Below are 26966 nucleotides of genomic sequence, written 5' to 3' on the forward strand. Positions count from 1 at the left end.
TTGCTGCTGCCTCCCCTTTTAAATCTTTTGAAGGAAATCAAACTAGTTCTTAAAATCAATACATGCAGGTTTGGAAATAATTTGCCTGTACTGAAGCTGCTGTTAATTAAAGCTAGAGAGGCCGTCTAAGTATCCTCATGTGGCTGGTGTGACTTAAATACATCATTTGGACTGATTTTAATTCAGAGCTAAAGGACCTGCTATTGTTTGTAGGCCACATTTGTCATAAACCTCTTCCTCAGTGGCATCAGGAGAGAGCTTAGTGCTGCTACTGACTATTATTCTATAATGATTAATTTAAACATTTATGATTAGTGTGACCACAGGTTCTCAGAACGCGCTGCGACATCATGATCTTGCTTTATCTGTTCGACTAATCATCCAAACTCTAAAGATAGTCACTCTATAAAGAATAAATCAGTTATTGCTCTTTAGATCTACGAATCAGTGAACTGGTTTTAGCTCAGGATACAGGTACTTAAAAAAAGCTTGTGATAGTGTCCATCTGAGTTGATTTACAGCTGTACAAGAGTTTGATCAGCTGTGAAACTTGGCTTCCAAACACCCACTCAAAGCCACTTTTCCATGCAATTAATTTACACAATCAGTGAACTGCTAAAACCGAGCTGGCACCACCAGCTACAGAGTCTGAAGGATGACACAAGACTAAGGCACCAGACAGAAGTATAGTAACTATCGAGGAATTTGAGTGCATGTAAAGTTTATTGCAAAGCTTTGTCATCAGTCCCTCATGCATTTTGTGCGTTGTCATTGTGACAATATTGATGATTACATCTCGTGTGTAACGTCTAAAGTGTTGCTGAATTGTGAATCTCTGCACTTTGTAGTAACACTGCGTGCAGAGGCTTTTCTCCTCTGGTGGGAAGGCTGTGGGATCTGAGAGTACCAATAACTAAACATTACACTTTAATGAATCCTAAAAGGCAGCATGCTCAGTGGGGTAAAACTGTAGCTGTAGATGAGTTTATCTTAGCAATGATGAGGAAACACAAAAAGAACCTCGTGGTCTTTATCTGGAGCTGCTTTCTGATGAAAACTGTGAGGCAAGGCCTCTCGGGAAACAAGATGCTCCGCACTCAAATGCCTGCACTAAGAGGAGGCTGCTGGCTGGCGGCACACAGTGAGAGCCTTGACTGAAATTTTTTGGGGAGAGGCATCATGCCAAGCCTTCTCTTCCAAGTGTTTATCTAATAAAATATTTCTGCCTTGTGGCACTATCTCAAGCGGGACAATAGCCAATGTTTGTGCTTTGTACTTAGAATAAAAGGTGAAACATATGAAATGGAGATTGAAGTAAGTCATTTTCTTCAACAACAATATGTTCTCCTGTGGCCTGCTTCTGTCTCTGTTACTATGCACGTGGGGGAGGCTGCTTGTGGAGTGATAACTGCTTAGGATTGCAGTTTTGGCATACGAGAGACGCTGGCTGAATATGCCTTCTGTTTTTGTTTTTTTATTTGTCTTTGTGCCCTTTTTGTCATGTTAACAAAACCATAAGTTAACATGTGGAAGCAGTGTTATATTTTGCACTCACCTACTAGTTTTATTCCTTGAGACAAATAGCTGTGAAGTGCAGCAGGAGCGTTAGGTTTACCTGTAAACTTCATGTACTCGTCGCTTTGTGTGAATGGGGTGCTTGCAGTGTGTTCACTACTTGCTTTAATTAAAACTGATGAGCATATTCTAATATTATATAGCTGTCAATCAGGATGACTGACTGACTGCCTTTTGTTAATGGCAATAATTCAGTGTCATAATTTAGGATTACATTATATCTGTTTTTATATGAAGCAATGCATAACAGTTGAACAACTTTGAGACTGTGAAACCATATTTAAATATTTACATTTGTCAGATTGGAGCTGTCTGGGGTAGAGTAAAAGTTAAATGTGTTTTACTGTTTTGTTTTTTAAGTGTGGTGTATCATGGCCTGCAGCCTTTTTAGCTTTTACCTGCAGTGAGAAGAGACTATGCAGCGGTGCAGAGCACAGCATGCGCCTGTACGCTGGTTTACGTTGCATTGCTACTGTCAACATTCTCTGTATACAGCAAGCTGTCAACATCTTCAGTAACTTGGTTAAGGATTATCAGGAAAGCTAATGATAAATGAAGATTGATTTACAGACCACGGACATCAGTAGCTATTGTAGTTTTTCATAACGTTTCTAAACGTAAACACATTTGTATTGTTTCATGGTATTTATCGTCCTATGGCTCAAACCTGCGAGAGGAACAGTTAGAGTAGGTGTTTATACACTGATGTGTTGGAGGGTTGAGCTTTGAGGCAGTCAGCACTTGTTCATCTCATGTAACAAGTTTACTACTTCAGCTCCTGTTTACTCCTTTTTTGCCTGCTGAAAAATGTTCATAACACAGGAAACCATAACAGAATGTACACGTCAATACTCAGATGCTCATATGCCCGAGGAGATTAATAGTATGAACCTCATGCATGAGTTTTCACGTCGTGTTTAAGCTTCCTGCTGGCAGGTGAAAACATGTGGCTAATAACTATTAACAGGGAATGGCGTAGACGAGGTTCAGATGTTTACCATCATTCGTAGTTCTTGTAACTTTAATGTTTCTATACAGCACAAGCTGCATAGTACTTCACAGGATATCAGATAACACATGGTAACAATGTGAAGACAGGGAACTGTAGTTATCACTGTAGCTTTCTTACTGGCTCTGGACAAAAGACTGTTCATGTTGAGAGTTTGAATGTTGCCATAATCTTCTCGTTCATCTTCCACATGGCAATCATGTCCACTCATCTGGGGTTATTATTTCTTCTGGTAAGCAAAATGTGCTTGTGTGCTAATGGGTCACATGGGTTGAAGCTGTAGTTTCTATTTTTGCATGCGTTCTGTCGTCAGTGGGGGTTTGACCTTGGTTTTAGGACATGCCAGTGAATCAAATGAGTCATGTATTTGCGCTTGTATACTGCTACATTGACAATGCAGTTTGTTTACAGTGCATTCAGAAGCCTTAAAATAGTGACGGTAAGGATGGATGTGCACTGTCTCCCCACCCAGCAAGCAGTGTTGGTCTGAACGTTCAACTTTCACACTGGAAATTGATTGTATATTTTTAGTCATCCTCAGTTTCTTTGCATTGTGATAGTGGAGTGAAACAGTTCACTTGTATCGCTTCAATGATAATTTTCAATGTTTAGAATGTAAAGCATAAAGACAGATGCACGTTGTATCAAACTCATGTTTTTAAAACTGCGATGAGATTTGGTACGAAACACAAGCGGCAAATCTCATTGTCAGGTTTACTTATATCACTGCCCTTATCACATAACAAGTCAGTCTGCTAAGCGCTGCTGTGTTTTCATGTGCACTGAGGAATCACCATTTTACACATGGCTTCTGATCTGCTACGTCTTGAGCAAACACTGGAAGCAGCATATTGTCAGTCACATAGGATGCTGTGTCATCCTGACTAAACTTCACTCCTTGAACATAAATTCCTCAGAGTATTGCCTTCAATGGCTCAGATTCACTGCAATGGATACTCCTGCAAATAATGGGTACATAAAAAAGTGGAGATCATTTTTGGAGACCATTCTCGATACTGTCTGGATTTAGTATAAGGGTATAACTGAACATGTCAGTCAGGTGTTGGCAGAGCAGTCATCTGATGATGGACACATGCTTTCACATTGGATTGAGGAGAAAGCAAACTGCCTTTTTTAATATATAAATGACTAAAACATGTAGGTGACAAGTTTGCAATTTTCCATGGCTAAATGATGTGCCAAGTGGATGCTTTGCATCAGCCTTCCACTCTTCAAAATATTGTGCTCCAAATCAGGAAGGAGACTTCCCATATTGTCAGTAATGATCTGGAGGCAGAAATCTGAACTTCCATAACGATGTATATCTGCCAGAATACAGTATATTATCGTTGACATTTCTTGTACAATTGTGGCCCTTTGGAGAGAATGTAAAAATAACAAAGACGTTGGCAACATGTGTTCTTTACAGTACTGGTGAGTGTGCTTTGCTGCAGGTATATTCTTTGTTTTGTGCACAGAGATTCATGCTGATTATAAAGATCTAAACACATTGATAAATACAGTACATTGTCATTTTTAGTCACGCTATCACAGTGGACTCTAATTACGCACACTCACAACACACCTCCAATTTTTCACACTTAGTGAAGCTGAGGTTGTAATTATATTTGAATCTAACAGAGTCCAGAGCTGTTTGATCTGAGTGACACCGAGCTGTCTGTCAGTTTACGTGCCTTCATGTATATCATGACGTGCCACACAGCCAATCATTGCGTTTGACAGTGACTGCTTAGCTGTGACAATATTGTAACACAATTAGTAAATGGAAAAAGAGTGTTGAAAAGGTGATCTTCATCAGTCATGACGGCTGTACTGACTTTTCCTAGTCAACAATGAAAATACTATTAGAACAAAATGTCAGAGGGTGGACGTGTGAACGCTGCAGTAGAAGTACATTTTTATTGGCATGTACATGTATGTTTTAGATGGCAGAGAAATGTAGACATAGAGCAGCGCAATAAAGGCAGCATAAAGAATTGAATGCCAGCTAGCTTTGTGGAAAGTATATTTAAGATTTAATGTTTTGATTCATACATTATACACATATGCAGCTGATGGTGAAACAAATGACACATCGGCTGTGGTCTGAGAGAAATATTGATCTGTTTTCTACCTGTCCATCTGACAGTCGTGATGCTGTTTTCATCACTTGAGTAGAGAAGATCAATTTGTGTTTGAGTTGTGGCAAGTTGGCATTTTCACTGCATGCAACTAACGAGGTGAAACTAATTGTTAAATAGGACACCAAACGCTCAGGTATCTGCTGTATTTCTGGACTGCTTCGTCCTAAAAAGTCTTTGACTGTATTATGTGTGGATCTGTCATGTAACAACACATAATGCACATGCTAAGGTAGCATTAACATGATGTCTATAGGTACAGTAGAGTGATTTTTCTTCCTGCTGTGTGAAAGCTGAATGTTTATTGTGCCCCTGCATTATGTTTTTTTCTGACATGTTCAACATGGCTTTGCTGCTGTGTGCAGCTTATTTAACTATGAACAAAAAAAAAGGCCTTTGCACATGGTTTGACACAGGAAATTGATCATCAGAGCTAATAAGCATCTAAAAATGCAATAATTTCTTTTGACGCTAGTGCCGCTCTTGATTCCAGCTGGGGTGTGGCATCTCTGTTATAAAAACCGACTGAGAACCTTTCTGTCGCAGACACAAGTGTTTAACTGCTGTGGCGTTTTACCTTCGAAGCTGTAAGCTTTCGTTGTTGTCCGCAGCTGTTCTTCTAGTATTTGTTGGTGAATTGTGGCTTCTCATCTCGCCTCGATCATATGAAGTGGTTTGTTTTCAAAGTATGAACGTGTTAAGGTCTATGGGGAACCTGTGGATGTTTTCGGTTCTAATGCTTTGTGTGTTGAAAGCTGGATGACAAACGCAGGATGTGTCAGCGTAACTTGAGCATCAGCTCTTTCGCTGGATGTGAACAACCTGAGCAGACAAATTGATTTGTGCTTTCCAATTTCAGTGATCATCTTTGTGCAGTGCTCCCATTCATTTAACTAATTGCCATTCCTCATGCTTATTGTCAGTGGTGTTGTGGCCAGGTTTTCTCTTGACTGCACACTCCTGCTTGGGTCTGCTGTTTGCTTCTTACTGCAGATGAATTGTGACTAAGTGAAACATTGCTTTTTGCTTTTGCCCGGTTTAAACCAATTTGCATGGACAGCTAGCTCAAAATATAGCCTCCTTCTCTTCCCCCCAACAATGACATGTGATCACCTCTGACTGTTGCTTTTGTTCTTGTTGATCTAACATGAAGTACTTTTGTGTCCACATTTTCAGACGGCAACTCCAAACTAACATGGCAGTCAGACTGTGCGATGTGGCTTCTCTGCTTAGAAGTGGTTCGTGGGCGCCTGAGCCTTGGACTGGGGTCTGTGGCACTTCTTTTCTTGTAATCATTTGGCCAGAAGGCCTGCTTTTTGTCTCAGTGCTCAGGCCATACCAATGATGTTAGCTCTTATATTTTGATGCTCAAATCAAATTTATCACATGTTCAATTCGGGCACTTTTGGGTGTTTTTACGAAAAGCTCCCAAGTTGTTGACTGTATTGGTATGGTCTAAACCTGTCTGCTACTGTGATGTTTCTCATAGAATAATTCTTAATTTATGGCTTCATGGCCTCTGTGCACAAATTAGTAAATGTGATTGAATAATATGCATAGTGGGTTAATAAAGGATGACTCTTCAAACATTAACTCGTTGCTGGTTGCTTTAACTAATTACCATATCACTGAGGGCCTGTTGTCCGATGCTAGCGTATTGATGGCTGCAGATTTGGCGCTGCTATAGGCTTGCAGTTTATTTTGCCGAATGAAATGTTTCACTTTGGTCGCCACATTTAAATTTAAAAGAAGTTTAAACATGCCATTTAACAACTTTAATATTGCTTTATCAATTGTTGAGCTTCTGACAGATTATTAGACCGTCACATTGCTTTCTCAGTAGAAAGTCTCTTCAGTTTGCCCAGAAACACAAGCAGCAATCAGGATTTCAGGAAGTAATCAGGAAGAGAGGGAATTCATTGTACAGTCTCTCCATGCTGTAAGATCCAGCATTTTATATTTGACCAGATATTTTGTTGTTCACAGCTTCTACTTAAAAATGCAATGACCCTTAATGTGTTAGTTCCACTCTGCAAACAAAAAACGGCATGAAGATTACAAGTAGCACTGCATGTTCCTTAGTTGCCTTGATGATGATTTGTGTTGAGGTAAAAAAACAAACATTTTAAAATCGCCAGTATTCAGCAAAACAATGTTTAAATGTGTGAAGAGTGTCCTTTTTTTTTAACTCTCTCTGTTGGTGTTTTTATTAATTTTTTTGTTTTGTTTGCATCTGGTTTTGACTTGATTTTCTTTTCTGTCTCTTTAGCAGGTAATTGCTGCCATGGAAACACAGCTGTCCAATGGGCCAACTTGCAACAACACAAGCAACGGTCCTTCAACAATCTCAAACAACTGCTCCTCACCTGTAGAGTCAGGGAGCATAGAGGACAGTAAAACTAACTTGATAGTCAACTATCTGCCTCAGAACATGACCCAAGAGGAGCTGAAGAGTTTGTTCGGAAGCATCGGCGAAATTGAGTCCTGTAAACTAGTTCGAGACAAAATAACAGGTAACTTCAACTGTTTGCATTGCTATGGCTGACTAACGGCTTCGGCCTGACAGATACAATGTGCTCTGAATGTTTGTGCATTCATTCTGCGATTAAATGGGCACACAATTAGATTTATAAATATTCAAATAGATGAAATGCAAGTTGGAAATGCTTGCGAAAATATTTTTCCTCACTTAACATCAGTGAACCCAAATACTGTATCAGTGGGGCCGTACTAGCAGTACTTTCCATGTCATGAGCTTGTCTGTTTATGCATGCACAGTATGAGATTTCCTCCTTTTTGTATATTTGACATCTAGCATCATAAATTATGGACCTTTTTACCCCCAATAAATGCAGAGGCCCTTATTTTGAAAGTCAGCCAATCATTCTGCATCTCATTATGGAGAATATCAGGCACTTACTTTACATAGTAACCATTCTAAAACCTACCAAGCAGCAGCATACAGACTGATTTTAATTGCTATATATTCTGCATGAACATGTACCTAAATGGCAGTCCTTTTTAAAAAACAAAAGGGGCTCTAGGGAAATTTGAAGAGATGCTATAGAGGGTTTTTCTACTCAGAGGGACTATCCTTGGTTCTTTATTACAGGAATTTCGAGACTCAATTTCACTATGGCATTCTTATATTTGGGCAGGTAGAAGACTCATTTCATGTTTTATTGGGAGGAATGTAGCAGACATCCCCAAAGTGTTATAGGAGGTAGATGATGGCTCAGTGTTGGATTTTTACTACTTGCTGTTTTGGTCAAGGTTACCAGGACCTTCCTCCATCTGCTGCTTTTAATGCAGCCCGATGGTCAGCCTCTTTAAGGATGTGTACACACATCTGTTTCATTTGCATTCAGTCCTGAAACATTAACAGCCTCTGAGTGAACAGATCTTTACATTGAAAGGAGGCCCGAATGCAGAGAGCGCTTATGAAGAAGCGCTGTTAAACTGCGAGGCTAGAACTTTAATCATCACAGATTGTCTCTATTCTGAGACTCCAAGGTCGTCACCCTCATAAAATTAACATGGAAGATGTGCACCCAACCACATCTGGCTTTGAAATATTAATAATGTTTAATATTTCACAACGCTTATGTATAGCTGACCAGTATTCACAAGTCTGTCTTTGCGTGGCTGCTACTGTCCCCTACAGCTACTCAGAGCCTCAACTCTAAAAATATTGTCAAGTGCTCTGGTAAACTGTTTCTCACCCTGCTGCTATAGCTATTCTGTCTTTGGCCTCTACAATGCATTTCTATTATAGGTGCATTTGTAGTAAAGAATTTCTTTGTGTATAAAACCAGTCACTGGAAAGAAAGGGTAGCAATAGGTAGACGTCAAAGGTTGGTGTATTTGTGGGCTCATTATGGATTTACTGAATTTAGACTTTTGGTATGCAGTGATGAAAATTGTCAAGTGTAGTCTTGCATGGAATAAACGCCCTTGTTCAACCATGCATACAAGAAATGCATTTGATTGTTAATGTGTGAAATCGGTTGAGCTGAATTGACGAGTGATCCTCGTTTAGAATCGCTGTTGAGCACAGTCTGCTTGGGTGATTGAACATAAACATGCTTGATAGATTGCATATTTAGAGGAGCAAGTGTGAACATGCACTCAAGTAATTTAAGTGCAAGGAACTAAATGAAAAGAGTTGTTTGAAATCAGACTGGCCCTAAGGCAATTCTGCATGCCCCCATAAAGTGGGGCAGTAGAAATGTAGATTCAGATTTAGCAAGTGAAATAGCCTAGCTGAAACTTTTTTGACCAAGAAAACAGTTTTATTCAGACCTAATGACTTATATTTAAAGACGAGCACAAATTCAAGTTTTGATCCTCTGTGACCTGTAAATAAAAACAAATGGATGAACACAAATTTTACCAAAGCATGTATTTCTCCATGAATCGTTTGTTTCTTACTTTAAGGAGTTTTAAAATTCGCAATTTAAAGCAAAAAGATGAAGTCGATCCAACCAGACTGTTTGACCTTGTAGATTTGCTGTCTTTAATGTTGTTTTAGGTAAATAAAATAGGAAACAGAGCTTTGACATAGTTGGACGTTTGCCTCTTTATGAATTTAGATGTTTTCTTTGACAGTGAGAAGTTTGGATGTCTGGAAATCTAATGCATGTCTGACTCGATTGTATTTTGTCTGCGTACAGGGTCACTGGTAAATGGAAGTAAATGGCCCTGTACTGCTCAACCTACATTGAAATAAGAATTTATTAGAAATGTAGTGGGACCCCAAAAATTGAAGGGAACTTTTTGTAATTAGAGTCTTATTCATGTGTATCATGTGTCTTTTTGTTTTTGTTTTTTTGAAGATGATACATAATCTCAAATGTATTAAGTTGGAGATATTTGCTTCTAGAAATGGTGTTTTTTTTTTTTTTTTGGTTTGTTTTTTTAAGTCAACAATTCTAACCTTTTAAAAGTGGCAGTGCTATTGTTTGCCATTATCATCTGTTTCTCTAAGGGATGCTCCCTCGCTACCTTACGTAGTTTTATAATTGTAATTCAGTTGTTATGGCCTTATGCAGGTATGGTTTAGTGAAACAAAGTGTGGCTGGGGTCTGTTTACGGCACCATTCCAAAGGCTCTTAGCATCAGTGGTGATCTGATTAGGCGTAATTAGCCATGTAAAAACGAATTGCCTTTTTATTAAAGAAATAGAAAAGCAGCCAGCTGGAAAGGGTGAGTCCTGAGCTCTCTGGCTGGCAGTAGACACTTGTCAAACAGGACACCTAAGAAAGGCAAACTTCTTTTTTAGGTAAATGGATAAACAACACAAACAGACTAAAATTTGTTTGGCTAAAACAGGACTGTGGTACCAATGCTTGCTCTGTACAAGTTGCTAAAGTTTCAGTGTGCCCATTACGGCTTTTGTGGTGGGAAAATGTATTTAGTACGTGTCCAAATTTCAGTTTACAATCATGCAAAACCTTGGAACTAGAAACCTGCTTTTAAATCCCAGGACTCTAAGAAAAGGGGTTGATCCACACTTCTTCAGTAGTCTTTGTAATTTTAATATCGAGGTTGCAGTATCAATTGATCGACAGTATCTAAGCAGCAGTTCTAAATTTAGCAGTTAAAGCACTACTTAAAATTATTTTTGACTGATAAAAGCTTGAAAAACTGACTACAAACTCTGGAAGAAATTAGACCCTTAATGTTGTTCAGAGCCTCCAAGTCATTTTTCAGGAATGATGCTCTGATTTCAATTTCAGCTCTGCATAAAACCGTTTCCCCTCCGGACTGTGTTGCTTTTGTCTTTCCCTTGGCCCTGTGGCAATGGATTTAAGCCAGCCAACATCTGTGTACGGGTGCTACATCAGATGTTAAGTAATCACCAGAGAGATGCATGCATCCTCTTCACTTTAAATGTTCTTGCCTTGACTGCTGCAGCAGCTTAGTCTCTGTGTCATTTTTCCTCCCACTATGGGCAGCGCTAGTCTTTTACTGGAAGCAGGGTGCAGTTCTGTTTGAAAGTGAATCCCAGCATGTCTCCTCGGCGCCTTAATGACAACTGAAAGTGAGCAAGTTGTTCGTTTTATAGAAACACGTTTAAGGCCTCCCAGCCTGAACAGTGGATGCAGCGGGTACTAGACGTTCCATAGGAAGACATCAGTATAAGGGGCGTAGCGTGCCCACATACAGCATGTACAGTAATACACTGAGGCAGGCGGTTTGCCCTCCAGGCTTAAGTAAAAGTGTCATTTCACCAGCTCATTTCAAAGACTCAGCGTGTTTCTCCTAGCTATAACAGTCCCTGAGATACAAGGTGAAATTAAGTTTATGAACTTCACTTGATCACAGCAGAACAACCCATGAGACTAGTGAGTCATGGTGGTAAGACCGATAAAGCAAGTATGGATACATGGAGGATGTTCAGATGCACACTAAATCTAAGTTAAAAGCAACGCTGTAGACAGTTTGACAGTATTTCCTTTATTAATACACACAGTACTTTATCAATTATATTAAAACTTATATATTGTCACACATACAACATGTAAAAGCTGATGTAACTAAAGACGACTTAAGAAAACAAGTTTCCCTGTCACCACACGCACTGTCTGAATCATCTCTTTGGACCTGTCTTGTGGTTAAATTTGATCATGGGCTATGTGAAAATATTAACTCCCTCTAATCTCATCTAAAGTTTTCGATCAAATTCAAGTTGCTTTTGTACTGTATTAATATGCTGAAGCTGCTTGAGCTGGTGAACTTGACCGGCAGTGGAATTGCAGAGAGACCCAGCAGTGTGGGTGGAGGAAATTGAATTGCCTCTGTGCACATAAAGAGTGGGTGTCAATCTATTGTACATTTTAGAGATAAACTGTAGAAGGAGGGGAACACATTGAGCTTCAGCTACTGCACTGTGTCAAGAGATGAGTCGGTGTGAAAGCAGAGCAATTGCCTGTCGTTGTTAATTTAAGACATGTTCGTCAAAGTTGGTCCTCATTTGAGATTTCACTATAGGTTGTAAGCCAAGTAGATGTTTGTTAGAAATGGGCTTGTGACCCCGTGTTCATGCTCTGCCAAATAAGAAAAAGACTGACTGACTGTTTGTCTGTGTATCAGAGTATTACTGGCACATATTCGTGTTCATATTTGGCAGTCACCTTTCATTTTCTATTAAGTGTGACCCTGTGTATGTTCTTGTGATTGCAGGGCAGAGCCTAGGCTATGGCTTTGTGAATTATGTGGACCCGAAGGACGCAGAAAAAGCCATCAATACCTTAAATGGCTTGAGACTTCAGACCAAAACCATCAAGGTAAGATGTCATTTCATTTCTTTTCTTTTTTTTTAAGTCGCAAACAGACATTGACACGTTATTCAGTCCCTCCAATAAGCAGCCCAATTAGACCGTTATATTCAACTCACAGAAATCTGTTACCCGTCATGACTGGTTGCAAAAATCCAAGATATGCCGTTCATGTCTAGCTCTCTGGGTTTGAGTGGAAACATAATGAGGCTGGAGAAATGTGGGGTGGAGAGGGAGCCTATTGTTAATCTGGGCACATGCGGCTTTGCCTGGGCCTCAAGTAGAGCAGAACTGTTTCTATGGTTGCATGTTCTGTAGCGCTGCTGTATGCCTTTACAGGGAGGTGGCTGCCATTAGCATTCATCAGGCAATGTAGCACTCAATGTGCTGGTGGAAAAACTCATTTGCTTCATATAGTGCTGCAGGATTTGTGGATGGTGAAGCCAGATTAGTAGATGTGATATTTTTTTCACAGTGGTTTTACAAGGTGCTAGCCAGATTCCTTCTGACAACGGGCAGGTATTTATGAAAATGTCTGTGAGCAAAGATATATTTTGTGATAGATAATTTGTGTTTGAAAAGCACCAAATTTGTGAGCTGTACGCTTGATTATTTCTGTATTTTACACTGAAATATTATATTGACAGTTAAAGATGAGGCGTGTTATGAGTCATACCACTTTACATTCCCATGGATCAAACAGAACACATCTCTTTTTTCACCTCTCTTCCTCGGTTCATGCCTCCTGAAAGTAGAACATGGGAGCATTTTTTTATTTTTTTCACACATCCAAAAACTCTCTAGCTGCTCTGTCAGAAGTGCAAATAAACTCCAGTGAGGTAGAGGAATATACTTTGCAAATATTAGCATCAAATGAAGTGTGAAGGTGAGGCTGGGACGGAGGCAGGGGATGAGGAGAAGCGAGGGAGTTGCCTGGCTGTGGGAAGGGAGCTTTAGCTTTCACATCCACTTTGTCAGCCTTCCCTTCAGGGGAGGAACATGGCGAGTTTTTGAGTTGGTGTGACCAAGTGGAGTTGTTATCGATCTGAGAGCACAAAAAGAAATATTTTTTTGAAGGTTTAATTAAAGTGAGTGATTTTCCTTTTCTTCATATAATCCATTGCATAAGATTGCAGAAAGGGACTTGGTATAGGAGCATTTAACACGCCTGACACTGTAATTAAATACAGCTGTGCCGTTCAGGTAATTGACAGTTGAATCACACATACCTGCTGCCACCAGACAGATAGAGGAAAGAAACAGTGCAGAATCGAGAGTCTGCTGTTTCCTGCTTTTCCTCCCTCTGTGATTCCCTCATTTAGTCCTCCTCGCACCATTCTCACACACCGGCTCCTATATAGGTTCCTCCTGCGTGTTATTGTATAAATGTCTACATGACTGAAAATGGGATGGTGTATTGCAAAAAAATGAATTCATGACTACTCAGGGGTGTAATGATGTATTGATCCATAAGACCTGGTAGATGACTCACTGGTCCCTGTCTGTTTTCTATTACTCTGCTCTGTTTATGGACAAATGTTGATTTATTTTGCATTTCTATCTGGCCTTGTGCTGGGCCTCTTTTCCTGTCTTCTGACTGCGGAGATTGGGAATGGGCGAGATTGGTTTTTAAGAGGCAGACGTGCTGTCTAACATTCTTCAAGAAATGATAAATTTGCTTTTAAATGTGAGCTGTCTAAACCAGCCTGATGCTGCATTCATCTCTGTCAGGTTTCCAACCCAGTTGATGGACAGAAAATGTGCCAGTTTAACTTTATTTTTTTCTAGATAGACTGATCTGTCACTGTCCATTTATCCAATGAGAGTCATAATTAAGTATCCACTGGGGAAAGAAAAATAGGGAGACAAATAGATTGTGGAGCAGACAAATTACTGCAGGGCATCACCCTATTGTTGTAGGCCGCAAATGATAACAAAACAAAACGGACAAAACCTGACACACCAGCAGGATATAGAGGTTTACTGTAAAATCTGTAAAGGTACAGACATGTTCAAGTCTATCAACAGACATCTGACACATTAGAGTGGAACAGGACGCACGTTTTTACTTTGCCATTATTGGCTCAAATAAAGCAGACACGAACTGACCTTAATTTTTACAAGGAACTCCACCCTCTCCTCTTCATCTTGTCTGTGCAGTCATGGAGTCTCACAGCTTTGCTGAAGCCGAGACTAACATTGTGCACAGAGGTTTTTCCTCTAGTCATGCCACCTGAAGCAAATCTGTTAAGATTCTCACTTTACCAACCATTCACCTCAATATCTGCTTCATTTAGTGTAAATGCACCTTAGAGTTGTTTTATAATTACACAGTACAGACTTCTATTGGAGCACATTGTTTAGAAGAGTACTTCACACATCACACTATTGGTATTCAAGCAGTGCAAGATCATTACCTCATGTGCTAAAACTGGATGTAATGGTGTTCATGTTCCGTCTCTCCCTGTAGGTTTCCTATGCGCGTCCAAGCTCCGCCTCCATCAGAGATGCAAATTTATACGTCAGTGGCTTGCCAAAAACCATGACTCAGAAGGAACTAGAGCAGCTCTTCTCTCAGTATGGACGCATCATTACCTCACGCATTCTGGTGGACCAGGTGACTGGTGAGTAGGACATGACAGCTGTCCCACGGTTTTGCTCTTTCCCCCCCACTTTTTGTTCCTTTTTTAGTTCCTGTCTTTTCTCCCCCGTCCCTCCCCAAGTGAGTCCTGAACAAAATGACACAGTCAGGCCTGAGAAATGGATGAGATAGTGGTATGAGTTTCCCCAAAATGCAATTTTCCACTAGAGGTGTTCATAAATATGCATAGACGGACAGGATATGAAATGGGCGTAAAGTAGCAGGACTAATTTCTTTTTCCGACCAATCTCCCTCCTGCCTGCACTTACCTTCTCGTGCTTTCTCCCTCTTTCTCTTCTCATCCCCAAGGTTTACATGCAATGTCCGTTTCATGGCAAGAAATGGAAAGCGTTAGAGAAGCTATATTCTCTACATCAAACACTAAACAGCATCTTTCACTGAGACATTTCCCAACGGTTCTGTCTCTGTGTGCTGCAGGAACACATTCCTTCAGGAATGCAGTATGGGAATAGTTCCAACATTAAATCACTTTCTGGAGAATTCGTTTGAGTTTTACTTTTGTGTTAATGAACCGATGTGAAGTCCAAACGTCAATGTTTGTTGCTCACAAACTGACAGACTAACACTCAATACAAAGTTAGGCATGCCTTTTTTTAATACAGGACAAAATGTATACAACAATTAAAACACCAACATAAAGGCAATGCAATCCAATCACAAAAGCAACAGGAGAATCAAATGTGCAGCAGGAATGTAGTACCATAAGCAACATGGGGTACCAGAGTGATGGACCTCTTTGACTTGGCAAAGATACTGAAGCTCAAGGCTGATTGGCAGGCAGCATGAAGAAACAAGACTAAGAGCCAAAAAACATGCATGGAAGTCCCAAAAGGGCAGTAAGAGGTAAATAAGCTGAAGGAATGATGTTTCAATCAACTCATGAGATCTGTTGGCTTCAGTCTGTTTATCAACCGGGGGATTTTAGGCTAACCACAGTCAAAAACAATCATAATGTTACCCTTTAAGTTACTGTCACTTCACACAGAAATGACTAAAAGCAGTTAATGTAATGCCACTAACCCAGCTGTCTGTTTAAAGTTACAACGATGTCTAAATAAACATTCTTTTTTTCCCCACCTTGTTCTGCGGTCATGTCACGATCTTCAGTCTTGTTTCTCTCTGCTGCCTGCCAGTGTCCCATCATGGGGAAGCTTTGTATTGTTGCTGGTGCTCCACTTTTCTACACTTTGCTGCACGTTCTTTTTGTGCTTTTGGTTTTGGAATGGGTCACGACTGACCACTGTTTGTGCAGTGTTTCTGGATGTGGAACATATTTCATTAGCAATGTCAGCAATATTTGTGAAATGTTCAAATTAAATTGATGTCCATATTTTGAATTTTTTGCAAATCTTTTTGTATAAAAATGGATTTTAGTTTGTTCATATACCTCTGATTTTACCAATTGTGAATTGTATGTCTACAGCAAACATCTCGGCTATCATTTTGTTAATTATATTTTGAGCCAACCACTTTGTAGGTCAGTGATGCAACACTGTAAAGATGTCTCATAGTTTTCAGGATCAGATATTCATGGTTTGATAACGTAATCGTAAAAACGTAAATTTGTTATCGTTACATCTGCTTCGATAAACACTTTTTCTCAAATTAATGTTTGAAGTGTTCCAATTAGTCATTGGAAGTTCATGCTCCAGATCATTACTGATTGTTTTCATGGCTGTTGAAACCTCAGCATATTACTGATGTTAATGAACTCTCCTCAGGCGTTTCCAGAGGAGTCGGCTTCATTCGTTTTGATCGGCGAGTTGAGGCCGAGGAGGCCATCAAGGGTCTTAACTGTCAGAAGCCGCCTGGTGCCACTGAACCCATTACAGTCAAGTTTGCGAACAACCCGAGCCAGAAGACCAGCCAGGCCCTGCTGTCCCAGCTGTATCAGTCACCCAATCGAAGGTACCCAGGACCCCTCGCACAGCAGGCACAACGCTTCAGGTAAAAGGGGCACACCAAAAAAAAAAAAAATCTGATTAGAGCCGAGCATTGTTAATACTGCTAGTGATGTCTGAGGCTTTTTGAATTAGCATTTAAATTGTCTCACAGCAGTATTATGAAAAATATTCTGTGTTGGAGCTCATCAATCCTCTGAACAGAATAATTCATCCCCCATATTCACATCTTCAACTTTGCTGTGTTCCTCCTGTTGCAGATGTAGGCCTACGACACAATTGGGTTTGGGCAGATTTTGACAAATATGAAAATGAGATGAGCAATACTCTGGTGGAAAAATCAATAGATGGTCTGAAAGCAATTAGCCTAGTTAGTGGCCGTAAATGTTGAAACGAATCCTTTATGAATTTCAGTCTACTGATTGACCTCTGTGGTATACGCAAAAAAGAAAAGTTGTAGAAATTGAATTTTTCTGTAATATCCTGTGAAAGCTGCAGTTTCCAGCCTAACCTGAGCTTTTTTTCATGAGCTGGATGTCTCCTGTTGGCTGTGCTCTGTAGGTCGAATATTGATTAACAAGTTGAGTCAACAGGTTAATAAGGACGTGATAGCCTTGGGATTCACTTTAATGGAACAACTAACTATATGCATCAGAAATATTACTCATCTCTGTCATCCTGTCAAAATGCATCATCAACCTCATAAAAACAAAAACCTTCTTTATACTGAAACTAATTTCCATTTCCTTTTGTTTAGGTTGGACAATCTGCTGAACATGGCCTATGGAGTCAAAAGGTAAATTGATTTTTCTTTTAGATTTCATCGTCTGCTTTTAATTGATCCTGAGGGAAATTCAGACGTAACACGAGGGGGTTGACGGGATGCATTTTTTCCCTCATGTTTATTTTTTCCTGCATGCGCTCTTGGCAACATTGCGTAGGTAGTTTAACACTGCATAAGGTAGCACTAATTCAATATGATGTTGTTGATCAAAGAAAAATGCTTTTGTGTACATATATTAGTGTTCCCCTCTATAAACAAATGCTTGTTAGACAAACAGCTTGATTCACTCACACCAACTGGATTCTATGTGTAAGTGTGTATGTAAATATTGAGCACAAAGGTAGATGTGTCTGTTGCGAGTAGAGCAGTGAGGGCAAGAGCCCAGTGTGTGCTTCTAAAGACTGATCACCCTTTGCCGTACACTAGAGCTGCTGCTGGCTGGATTCCTGGGGAATAAATATAAAATCATAAAATTTGTTTTCGGTTACATGCATGTGGGCATCAAGCCCGTTGTAGCTACTTAAAATACTTCATATGCACTGAGAGAACAAGTCACATGACACCCCAGTGCCGTTCACTGTAAAACCTATAAGTCGTGAATGACACCAAGCATATCTGTTGTTGCAAACCTCCCAGCGTACAGCATGTGCTGGTATCGGTTATCTGATTAGTGGAAATGAATGATTGCTTTCTCTCATATTAGTCAGACTCATGCACTTTAATCTCTTATGTATGGTTTCATAAATTTATTATGAGCAGGCTCAGTCGTTTTCTCTAAGCTTGATTTCGACTGGTAATTATTTAATGTGTCCTCTAAAATAAGGTCAGTGACTGTGTAACGTAAGGTTAGTGACAGTGATGCAGTGAAGTGCTTTAATCTAGACATAATGTCACAACATGTCTAGATTAAAGCGTCTACACTGCTTGTCTACATAACAAAGGACAGACTTTTACAGTCTCTTACTTGCTATTGCACAAAATTGCATACTTGTATTTTGCGCTCCAAACTCGTACCTTGATCTATTATGGACAGCCCTGTCCTGTTTTAAACTTTGTTGCATCAGACGTCTTTCAGGATACCAGTTTGTCTAAGTTCAGTTTTATGAGAATGCTTTCCTCGAGTATGATTGAAGTCCAATCCCCTGAAAGCTCAAAGGCCCATCACCAGCGACAATAGACTTGTGATTTCTCTTCTGCCCTGCTCGTTGGCTGACGTCTTCGTTGCCAAATCTCTCTCCGTGTCCTTGATGCTGGGAGCACACCTGTCATGGTAGATGTTCCCTGAGAGGCCAACTGGAGCAGCTAATCTTATGTGACACCTGCTGCAATAATTCATTGGCTTTCCATGCACTTTGAATTTTGTTTCTTGAAACTGCAAACCCACATTTACCCAAGGCCGGAGCTTTTGTCTGTCCTTTATTTTATTATTACAGTCTTGGCACAAACTTCAACTTTAATTTGTTATTTACCATTATAACACTGTGTTGAATAATTCTGTGAGTCTGTCCTTGTAGGCACGGGTTAAAAAAGCAGCTACAGTTTTTAAAACTGGATTTATAACTTCTGGCTCAGATATGAAATAACTAAGTGTGCATACATGTTGACTTGAGAAAAATCACTTCTAAAAAAATATCTAGTTTATGAAAGGTGTTTCTAAAATGAAAGGAAAGTGTAGAAGCAATGTAAACACTTGGCTAGAGAAGCATGGCTTGTGCTGATCTCTGGGGACTTGTCAGATTGTGTTAGGCTTGTTGGCATGATCTCTTGTCTTATAAAAAGACCCGTTTTGTCCTCATTTTGGCTCTCGCCTTGAACCATGTTACCTTTTGTCTTTTACAGCCGGTTCTCCCCCATGGCCATTGACGGGGTGACCAGCTTGGCTGGCATCAACATCCCAGGGCACGCAGGCACTGGCTGGTGTATCTTCGTCTACAACCTGGCTCCAGACGCAGACGAAAGCATCCTTTGGCAGATGTTTGGGCCGTTTGGGGCCGTCACAAACGTCAAGGTTATTCGCGACTTCAACACAAACAAGTGCAAAGGATTTGGTTTCGTCACCATGACTAACTATGACGAAGCAGCTGTGGCCATCGCCAGCTTGAATGGATACCGCCTCGGGGACAGAGTGCTGCAAGTCTCGTTCAAAACCAACAAAACACACAAAGCCTAATACCCACTGAGATTGTTTCTAGAAAACTCAGCAGAAAATGGAAGTGCATCGACCGTAACTTTCTACATTAGTAAAAACAGCTTTGTAAATCAGTGTTACGAAGAAAAACAATATTTAGCGTCCAACAATGTGATTTTTCTTTCTTTTCATTACTACGCTTTGAATCTTCGCAATATACTTTAAAACAGGAAAAAAAAATACTGCAGGTTTGAATGCCTGTGATGTTGAATTCTCTTGCTGTCTTTACAGATGGACCATCTAAAACGTTACTCTAGGTTTTGTCATTTTGTTGCACATCTGCTTTGAAACAGTAAGTCTCGTAAGGTTATGTGTAGTGATTTTCTTTGTATTTCTCTGTGTCCTGATTTGCCTTAGGTGCGTTTATGCCTTCAGTGGTTAGCAAGTACTTATTTTGAACTATTTGCAGTTCTGTTGATTTTGTAAGTATTCCGTTCATTGTAATATGAGTTGGTTATTGGTTGGCTGCATAATGTTGCTTATTGTAAACTTAACGGATAAAAGACAAAAAAAAAATTCTTAAAGCAGTACCTTGCCAAAGAGCTAAGAACCTCTTTGATGTGGGTTTAAAAAGCATCTATTTTTATAAAAAGAAAAATTTGGAGAAACTTTTTACTGGACCTGGAACAAAATATTTTGACTTGGATACTTTGAGAAATATCTTCATATGACACCTTGTGAGCTTTTGAACTTTACAGGAAAGTTTGCAGTGGTTGAAATTTCTGGGGAGATTTATGATGTAAAAGATACCTTTTGAGATCTTTGTATTATCTTTAGATTATAGAATCAATGGCAGTGCTGGTTTCATTTGTAAAATCATCTGTGGGTCCCCCTGTCATCCTGGTTGTTACATGACTAGCTTTCCGATTTGATTTGGAAACTGACAAAAATACAAAGGTTTATTCGCAAAAAACTGCATGCAAAATTATAATGTGGAGATATCTTAAAAGGTTAATGGGGGGATAAAAATCAGTTCTTCCTAAAGGATTCCCTTCAGACAGAGCTCATGGTGTTTTGTGGTGTATCTACAATATATCATTAGACTGATTTTGTCTTAATGTCAACCAATAAGAGTTTTTACATACTTTGTATGAAAGATTGACGAGCCAGTCGGGGCAGCAGCTTAAGAAATATTTAGTCTGGAGAACAGAACGGATTACTCCTGAGCTTTGAGCTATGTAAATAAGTCCTTTTTTATGTTGAGTATTTGGCAGACTTCTTTTGGTTCTAGTTTGGACTTCATCGGAAAGTGTGATATTATATATATCGTTTTGTTTTTTCTTTTATGGAGTATGTAAGGTATTCATTTTGGATATGGACCTTTTTATTTTCAGTTTGCCTTCAGTTGAAATACTTTATTTGTTGTCCCATGGACTAGCATTACAGTGCATCAAATTTGTTGGTTGTTTGGTCTGTAGATAGTCTTGCTTCGTATAAAAAAACAAACAAAAAAAACGTATTAAGAAACTATAGACATATGTTTTGTTTTTTATATATAAACATTATAGATATATATTTATGTGGTAAAGAATGGATATAAACCACAGTTTTGAACTATTTGATTAGGTTTTTTTGTTTTTTTCATACTCATATATATACGTAATGCATATAACCTGTCTTTAAAATCGTAAAAAAGGTGTATATTGCTTTATTCACTTTGGGGGAAGGTCAGTGAAGCAGTTCCATTTAATGATAGCAAAATTGGTTGCAAGAGTTTGACGAACATCATCTGAACTCATCTTGAACAAACAAATGGAGGCTAGTTGAGCCTTAGATGCACTGAATACTGCACCTGCATCCTGCTTGGTATTTAAACCAATTACTAGTCATGCTTCCCCTTAAATGAGCAGTGTGCTATGCATTATATAATTATCTTTGCAACTGCTTTTTCTTGTTTATCTATTCCTTCTTTGTGTTACTTGTAAAAGTTAAATTTAAGTCTAGATGAGTTGTGATACTTGCTGCTGTGGGGTAGAGGCTACATTTTTCATGCCTGACCTGTCATCGTTGGAAATATTTTCTTTTTCGGAACTTCTTCATGATTATTTGGTCTTGACAAATTGTGCTGATGGTCCGGCCTGAAACAATGTTGCCTCCCACCCCTCTTATCTCAATTCTTAATATGAGAATGATTATTTATTTGAAGTTGTATAGTCTGACTTGGTTCACAGCTTTTTTGGAATAGAATATCTTTTGTTGAGTATTTAAAAGGATGTACATGTTCTTTACTTTGTGTTTGGATACTTTGGATTTTTTTTCCATGTTCAGTACATCAATAAATAAGTTGAAGGGCAATGCTGCTTTGTGAATGGATCCCATCATTCCTTCCTGCAGGTTTTTTAAACAGTTGAAATGTCAGTAACATTTTTCCCACCATTCTGTCCTTGTTTAAATCTTTGAACTAAAACAGGGATAGATTAAACGAAGAAAACACACCCGTTTAAAAATTCTTGTCTGTTTCAGAGTTGCCAAATGCCCCTTTTTAAAGGAACAGTTTGACATTTTGAGAAATCGTTTCACTTTCTGAATGTTGCATGACAAGAATCAATACCTCTGTCTGTACAGTAAATATCAAGCTGCAGCCAGGAGACATTAGCTCAGGAAGCAGGGGGAAATGGTGAGCCTTGCTCTGTCCAGGTGTTAGACCCAGGTGAACTGCTACCCCTTCCTACTTCTCTTTATGCCAAGTTTAGCTAAAAATGACATGGGTGGCATCAAATCATCAAACACTGCAACAAAGTATCCAAAAAAAAATCGCAAATCGTCAAACTCTTCTTTTTAAATGTACCCTCAATCAGTGGTTGCTTCTCTTGTTCTACCAGTGCAATCCCTGATCCATATTATCTTTTTGTTAGGTGAGTTGATGTGATCTCATACTTTTTGTTTAGCAGTAGCTACTGTTTTTATGAATAACTGTGTTCGGTAGTCATGTTCCTGCTTGTCAATTCTGTCTGATGTCACTTGTTTGAATGTAGCTTGTCCCTTTTTTTTATTTTTTTATTGCACAACAGCATTGACACTAAAGGAAGGAATAACAAATGCAGAGTATTTTGAATGCAGGTTTTTAAGCTTTCAACCTCTGACGTCTGAAAAGATCTAATCTGTCCTACCACGATAGATAATTGGGGCATAGTTCAGGTGCTGGCTTGTCACAAAGAGCAGCACAGGGCTTGAAGGAAGAAGCCTGATATAGAGTATTGATTTTCCTTTTCTTTTTTTTTTTATCTCATGCTCCACTTGAGGCCGACAGCCTCGCTGAAGATGAAATGGCCTGCTTTGAAGTGTGCTTCCCTACTGCGCAGCCACCTCACACTGCCCGACTCATTTTAGGGGCACTGCAAAGACGCAGATGGGAGCCGCTGAAGAAACCGCGCTGCCTTTTTGTAAAGAAAGCTTTAAAGTAATCACTGTTTGGGTAGTGGGGGAAGAGGGGAAAAAAAAAAAGTTCCAGCACGTCGCTCAGTTTAATGAAAACAATATTTATTCCATGCACAATCATGTAGTTATTTTAGCACTCTGTTTGGCTAGCGGAAGATAAGGAGGCTAATCTGTGTGCTGCTTAAAAAGCTTTCAGAGTCTCTCCGATATTTACTGTTCCATTAGCCTGCATGTTAGACCAGAAGTAATCTTTCCTGACAGCAGTTTTTACTACGAAAGGAGTCATTTGCACAGTTTAAAAGCATTCTGCGTGTCTATGTTAAGGTTGCATAGCACTTCTCGGGTTTGTTGTGCCTTACTGGAAACAGATATTGATGTTGTTGAGGAGCTTTGGCTTGAGTGACGGCTTGTTTGTTTCTTATCTGGCATGTTTGAGACTTCTTCTTCTTCCAGCTTGAAACTGGTCTTATCGTGGCAGACGAGTTTCGTGATTGGACATTCTCTCGCTATGTGTTGTGATTACACGCTGCTAGTAAAAAACAGGATTAGGCTTCAACGGTTAATGGCCGTCGCAGATGAGTTGGTGTAAGTTGATGTCACATCCCTCTTTTAGTAGTTTGACGTAAAGAACCAGATTTCCTCCAGCAGTGCACTGAATCATTTTGGTTTTGACAGCTGCTCGAAAATGACTTTGACTCCCTTTTTTGAATGCTTTGGACAAGTAGTCATTCAGATCACAAATGAAGTACAAGGGACAAAATGTTAGCTTTTCACTATGAAGAGGACACCATGTTATATACTGAGAGACATCTCAGCGCCGCTATGCAAAGGCCAAAATATTAAACTGTTTTGATGGAAACTGCCAAATCAAAACTAACCCAGACCACAAAGGAAGAAAAGGTGTTATTACCTTAGCATCCATCCATCTGGTCTCTTTTAATGCAGTGCTTCCCAACTGTTTTTGTCAGATGTGTCCCACTGCCCTGTCAGATGAACTCAAGTGCCCCTTCAACAACCTGTCATGTTCTTAAATGTGTTCATTTGAATTGATTGATTTTTTAAAACTGAGTGTTATTCAGCACTATTATTCACACAGTTAAAGTGTGAGTGTTTTAGGTCGGTTCGGTCAAGTTCACATTTCAGCTACTGCCACTTTGAGTGGCAGAATTATTCCAACCATCTCTGCTGCATTAGCAATCGCGACTATTTATCCATTTCCATTCCAGAAACTCTTTCAACTTTTTTCTGTATTTTAACCGTTCATGCACTTAATAGGTTAATTGCTGACTAATTGCCCATAGGTGTGAATGGTTGTCTCTGTGCGCCTGGCAACTTGTCCAGGGTGGTACCATTCGTGCGAGCTGTGAAGCCAATTTGACATAGTGGCCAAAGTGTGTATTGACAGCATTGACATCCATCATGAATGAACGAAGTGGCTATAAAACTGTGGACACATTCACAACCGTAGTTTCACTAATTTGATCCATTTCGGTGCAATAACGTTAGGAGTCTTGAATTAAATGACTGCATCCCAATTTAAACCAGTGGAGGGAACTAAACCAGAAGTTAGTTCGGTTGGAGTTGCTCTGTAGGTCGCACCATCGGGACAATCCAGGTAATTTTATTCCTGGAAACCCGACTGTACCCAGCTCTCCTTTTAATACATCCAAGCTTAGACTTCTCTGCTCACTTGCCTAACTAGTTCACACACTAAACTAAAGTAATTGCAACACGTCGCATTTAGTTTTTACTGCTGACTGCAGAGATATATTTTTAAATCAAACCGTAATTCAAGTACCTCCACTTGGAAATAACTGGACTAAGTAAAACATGGTTGATGCTGCGTGTGCTATTTTTTAATTTTTTTTTTTTTGCACTTTTTCTGCACATTGGTGGCATTTTCTAGGGTATGCCCTTGATGTACAGTAGCTGTAAAGTAATGTAGCTTTGACCAGCAGTTCCCACATGGCTGGTATGTGGAGATTTGAGCTCCAGCAGTGTGTCCTCTATACAATTTCTCTTTGCCCTACCCTACATTCCAGTCTGTGTTAATGAAGAAAAGGGTCACACAGATGGTCCCTTGATTATCATGCCACCCATTTGCAGCTCTCGCCCTCATAACCACCCCGTGCACTCGTGAAACCTAACATACTGTAAGCGTGGTATGTAACGGGACAGGGGATAAATAAAATATGCTTGTACATTTCGTCCAGAGCTGCTGATGTCAGCAGGCTCACGTAAACATATTTGCATATGGTCTGTCTGCTGATGTGATTTATGGCCCACCAGGTTTTCTATTACGCTCATTTATAATTTGCACCTACCCTCCTGTTCAGATACCACAGTAACACTGAGACACAAAAGCCTTTTTCATCTCAGTTTTCTCTCCTATTGTATGTTGAGAGCACAGATAAACAGGATAATAGGAGTTTGTTAATGACAGGATGTTTGTACATTTGAGCACAAAAGCATCAAACCTGCATACTGACAAATTCATTGAAAAGGGACACTATGGACTTTCATTCAAAGCTTTATTTAAAAAGAACTTACTTGTAAGTAACTTTGTAGGTCAAAGTTGGAAATAAAGAATGCATCATAAAACTGTCACACATTGATGTGTTTTTGGTGACATAACTAAAATATTAACATTTTTGCCACTGCAACTGTCAGGATCAGAACACACACATTGTACTCATGTCCACATGGTCAATGGTGCTACCCACCTACTTGCCGATAAAGCAAAGGCTTACATCTAGTTTAGCTCGGTACATCCTGTTACCGGGAGTTTTGTTTGCATGGTCCTCTGTGCTCAGTTCTCTGTAGAACATTGTCTGTCATCCACCGATGAAAAGCATTTTAAATGAAAAGGCCTTTTAAGCTGATTGGGGTGGAGTGGTCCTTTACGTGACTTGTATATGATCCTTTTAATGGCCCAGTGTCATGGATAATTCACAGGTAAATTCACAAGTACCTTCTCTTTGTGTGAGGTTCATCCATTAAGCACGGCCTGAAATATTCTTTTTAACAAGCGGTTACAAAGGGTGAGAAATGTTGCACCGGTCTATTTAAGAGGATAAGTGGTGATCAATGGTCCTTGTTGATGGTGCATAAATTCAAATGAGTCAATTGCAGTCGCGAGTTGAAAACAGCAAAATGGAGTTGAAGTAGCATTCTTGTCTAGCTTGAAATTAATTAAATGTTGAAGTTCAAAGAAAAAGACCCTTTTTTATGCGCCACATACAAAAATGTGGCTCTATCTCTGCTGCCACTGCACAGTGTAGTTTACACTGTTGAATGCTTCTCTTTTGCATCATATTTCCATTTTTCAGACATCAAAGACATTCGGTTCAGTATAGGACCTTGTTCTGCTGTCTTCCTATTTCTTGCAGTCCACGGTCAAACATGTTCAGTGATTGGATTTAAGTTCTTACATCACAAATGGTTGGTGCTTGGCTTCCTCCAGCCCTGTCAGATCAGCGCTGACTTCCATCAACAAGGCGTCATCTATCTTCTCTAACAACTCCTAACACCATGTTATTCTCCCTATGAGGCCTTGGCACCTCCGTTTCATAATGAGGCAGTGAAGAAAAGGGGTGCAGATTAGAATAACAGCCTTAACTAATCCATAACAGGCCGATGAGGCGCCACGTTTGGGGGAGCCGTGTCATTTCTCATTTTGCAGCGCTATGGCAAAATCTCTCCTCTCGCTCAACCCCCACGCAAAACAAGCCCCAAGAATAGCGACTGTGGCAAGCCGCCGGCACAAGGATGGCAATCAACAAAACATAGCTTCTTCCTTGTCTCTCTCTCTCTCACTCCTCTCTTTTTTCTCAGCTCAGGAGAACAGAGAGGAAATCCATGCCTCTGACTGTTGACTTTGGAAATCACAAGTCTCATTTCAGAGGAAACTACTGAGGACTCAAGCACCCATCTCGGGGACAGAGGCTGTTCTGCCAGTGATTGCTATCGATACGTCTTATATTCTGTAGTGATGCTTTCTTGAAGCAGCAAGACGTTTCAGCCGATAGTTTTTGAAAATGGTTTTATT

At 39.7% G+C, this 26966-nt stretch overlaps 1 protein-coding gene across 5 annotated transcripts in view; it reads left to right on the plus strand.

Moving 5' to 3' along the window:
• elavl2 (ELAV like neuron-specific RNA binding protein 2) overlaps positions 1–21839 on the plus strand; it is a 28352-nt gene extending 6513 nt beyond the window's left edge. For 2 of the 5 annotated variants that reach the window (XM_010744437.3, XM_019262044.2), the window contains exons 2-8: positions 5902–5992; positions 6995–7238; positions 11911–12014; positions 14476–14629; positions 16389–16614; positions 17326–17364; positions 19192–21839. In XM_010744437.3, the coding sequence (XP_010742739.1) occupies positions 5921–5992; positions 6995–7238; positions 11911–12014; positions 14476–14629; positions 16389–16614; positions 17326–17364; positions 19192–19522 (1170 nt within the window). In that variant the 5' untranslated portion in view covers positions 5902–5920 and the 3' untranslated portion in view covers positions 19523–21839. The remainder of the gene's footprint in view (positions 1–5901; positions 5993–6994; positions 7239–11910; positions 12015–14475; positions 14630–16388; positions 16615–17325; positions 17365–19191) is intronic. The other 3 variants (XM_027276655.1, XM_027276650.1, XM_027276660.1) reach the window with 3 other exon arrangements.
• Positions 21840–26966: the final 5127 nt, after the last annotated feature.

Source organism: Larimichthys crocea, chromosome III, assembly GCF_000972845.2.
Source record: "Larimichthys crocea isolate SSNF chromosome III, L_crocea_2.0, whole genome shotgun sequence".
NCBI classification, from domain to species: domain Eukaryota; kingdom Metazoa; phylum Chordata; class Actinopteri; family Sciaenidae; genus Larimichthys; species Larimichthys crocea.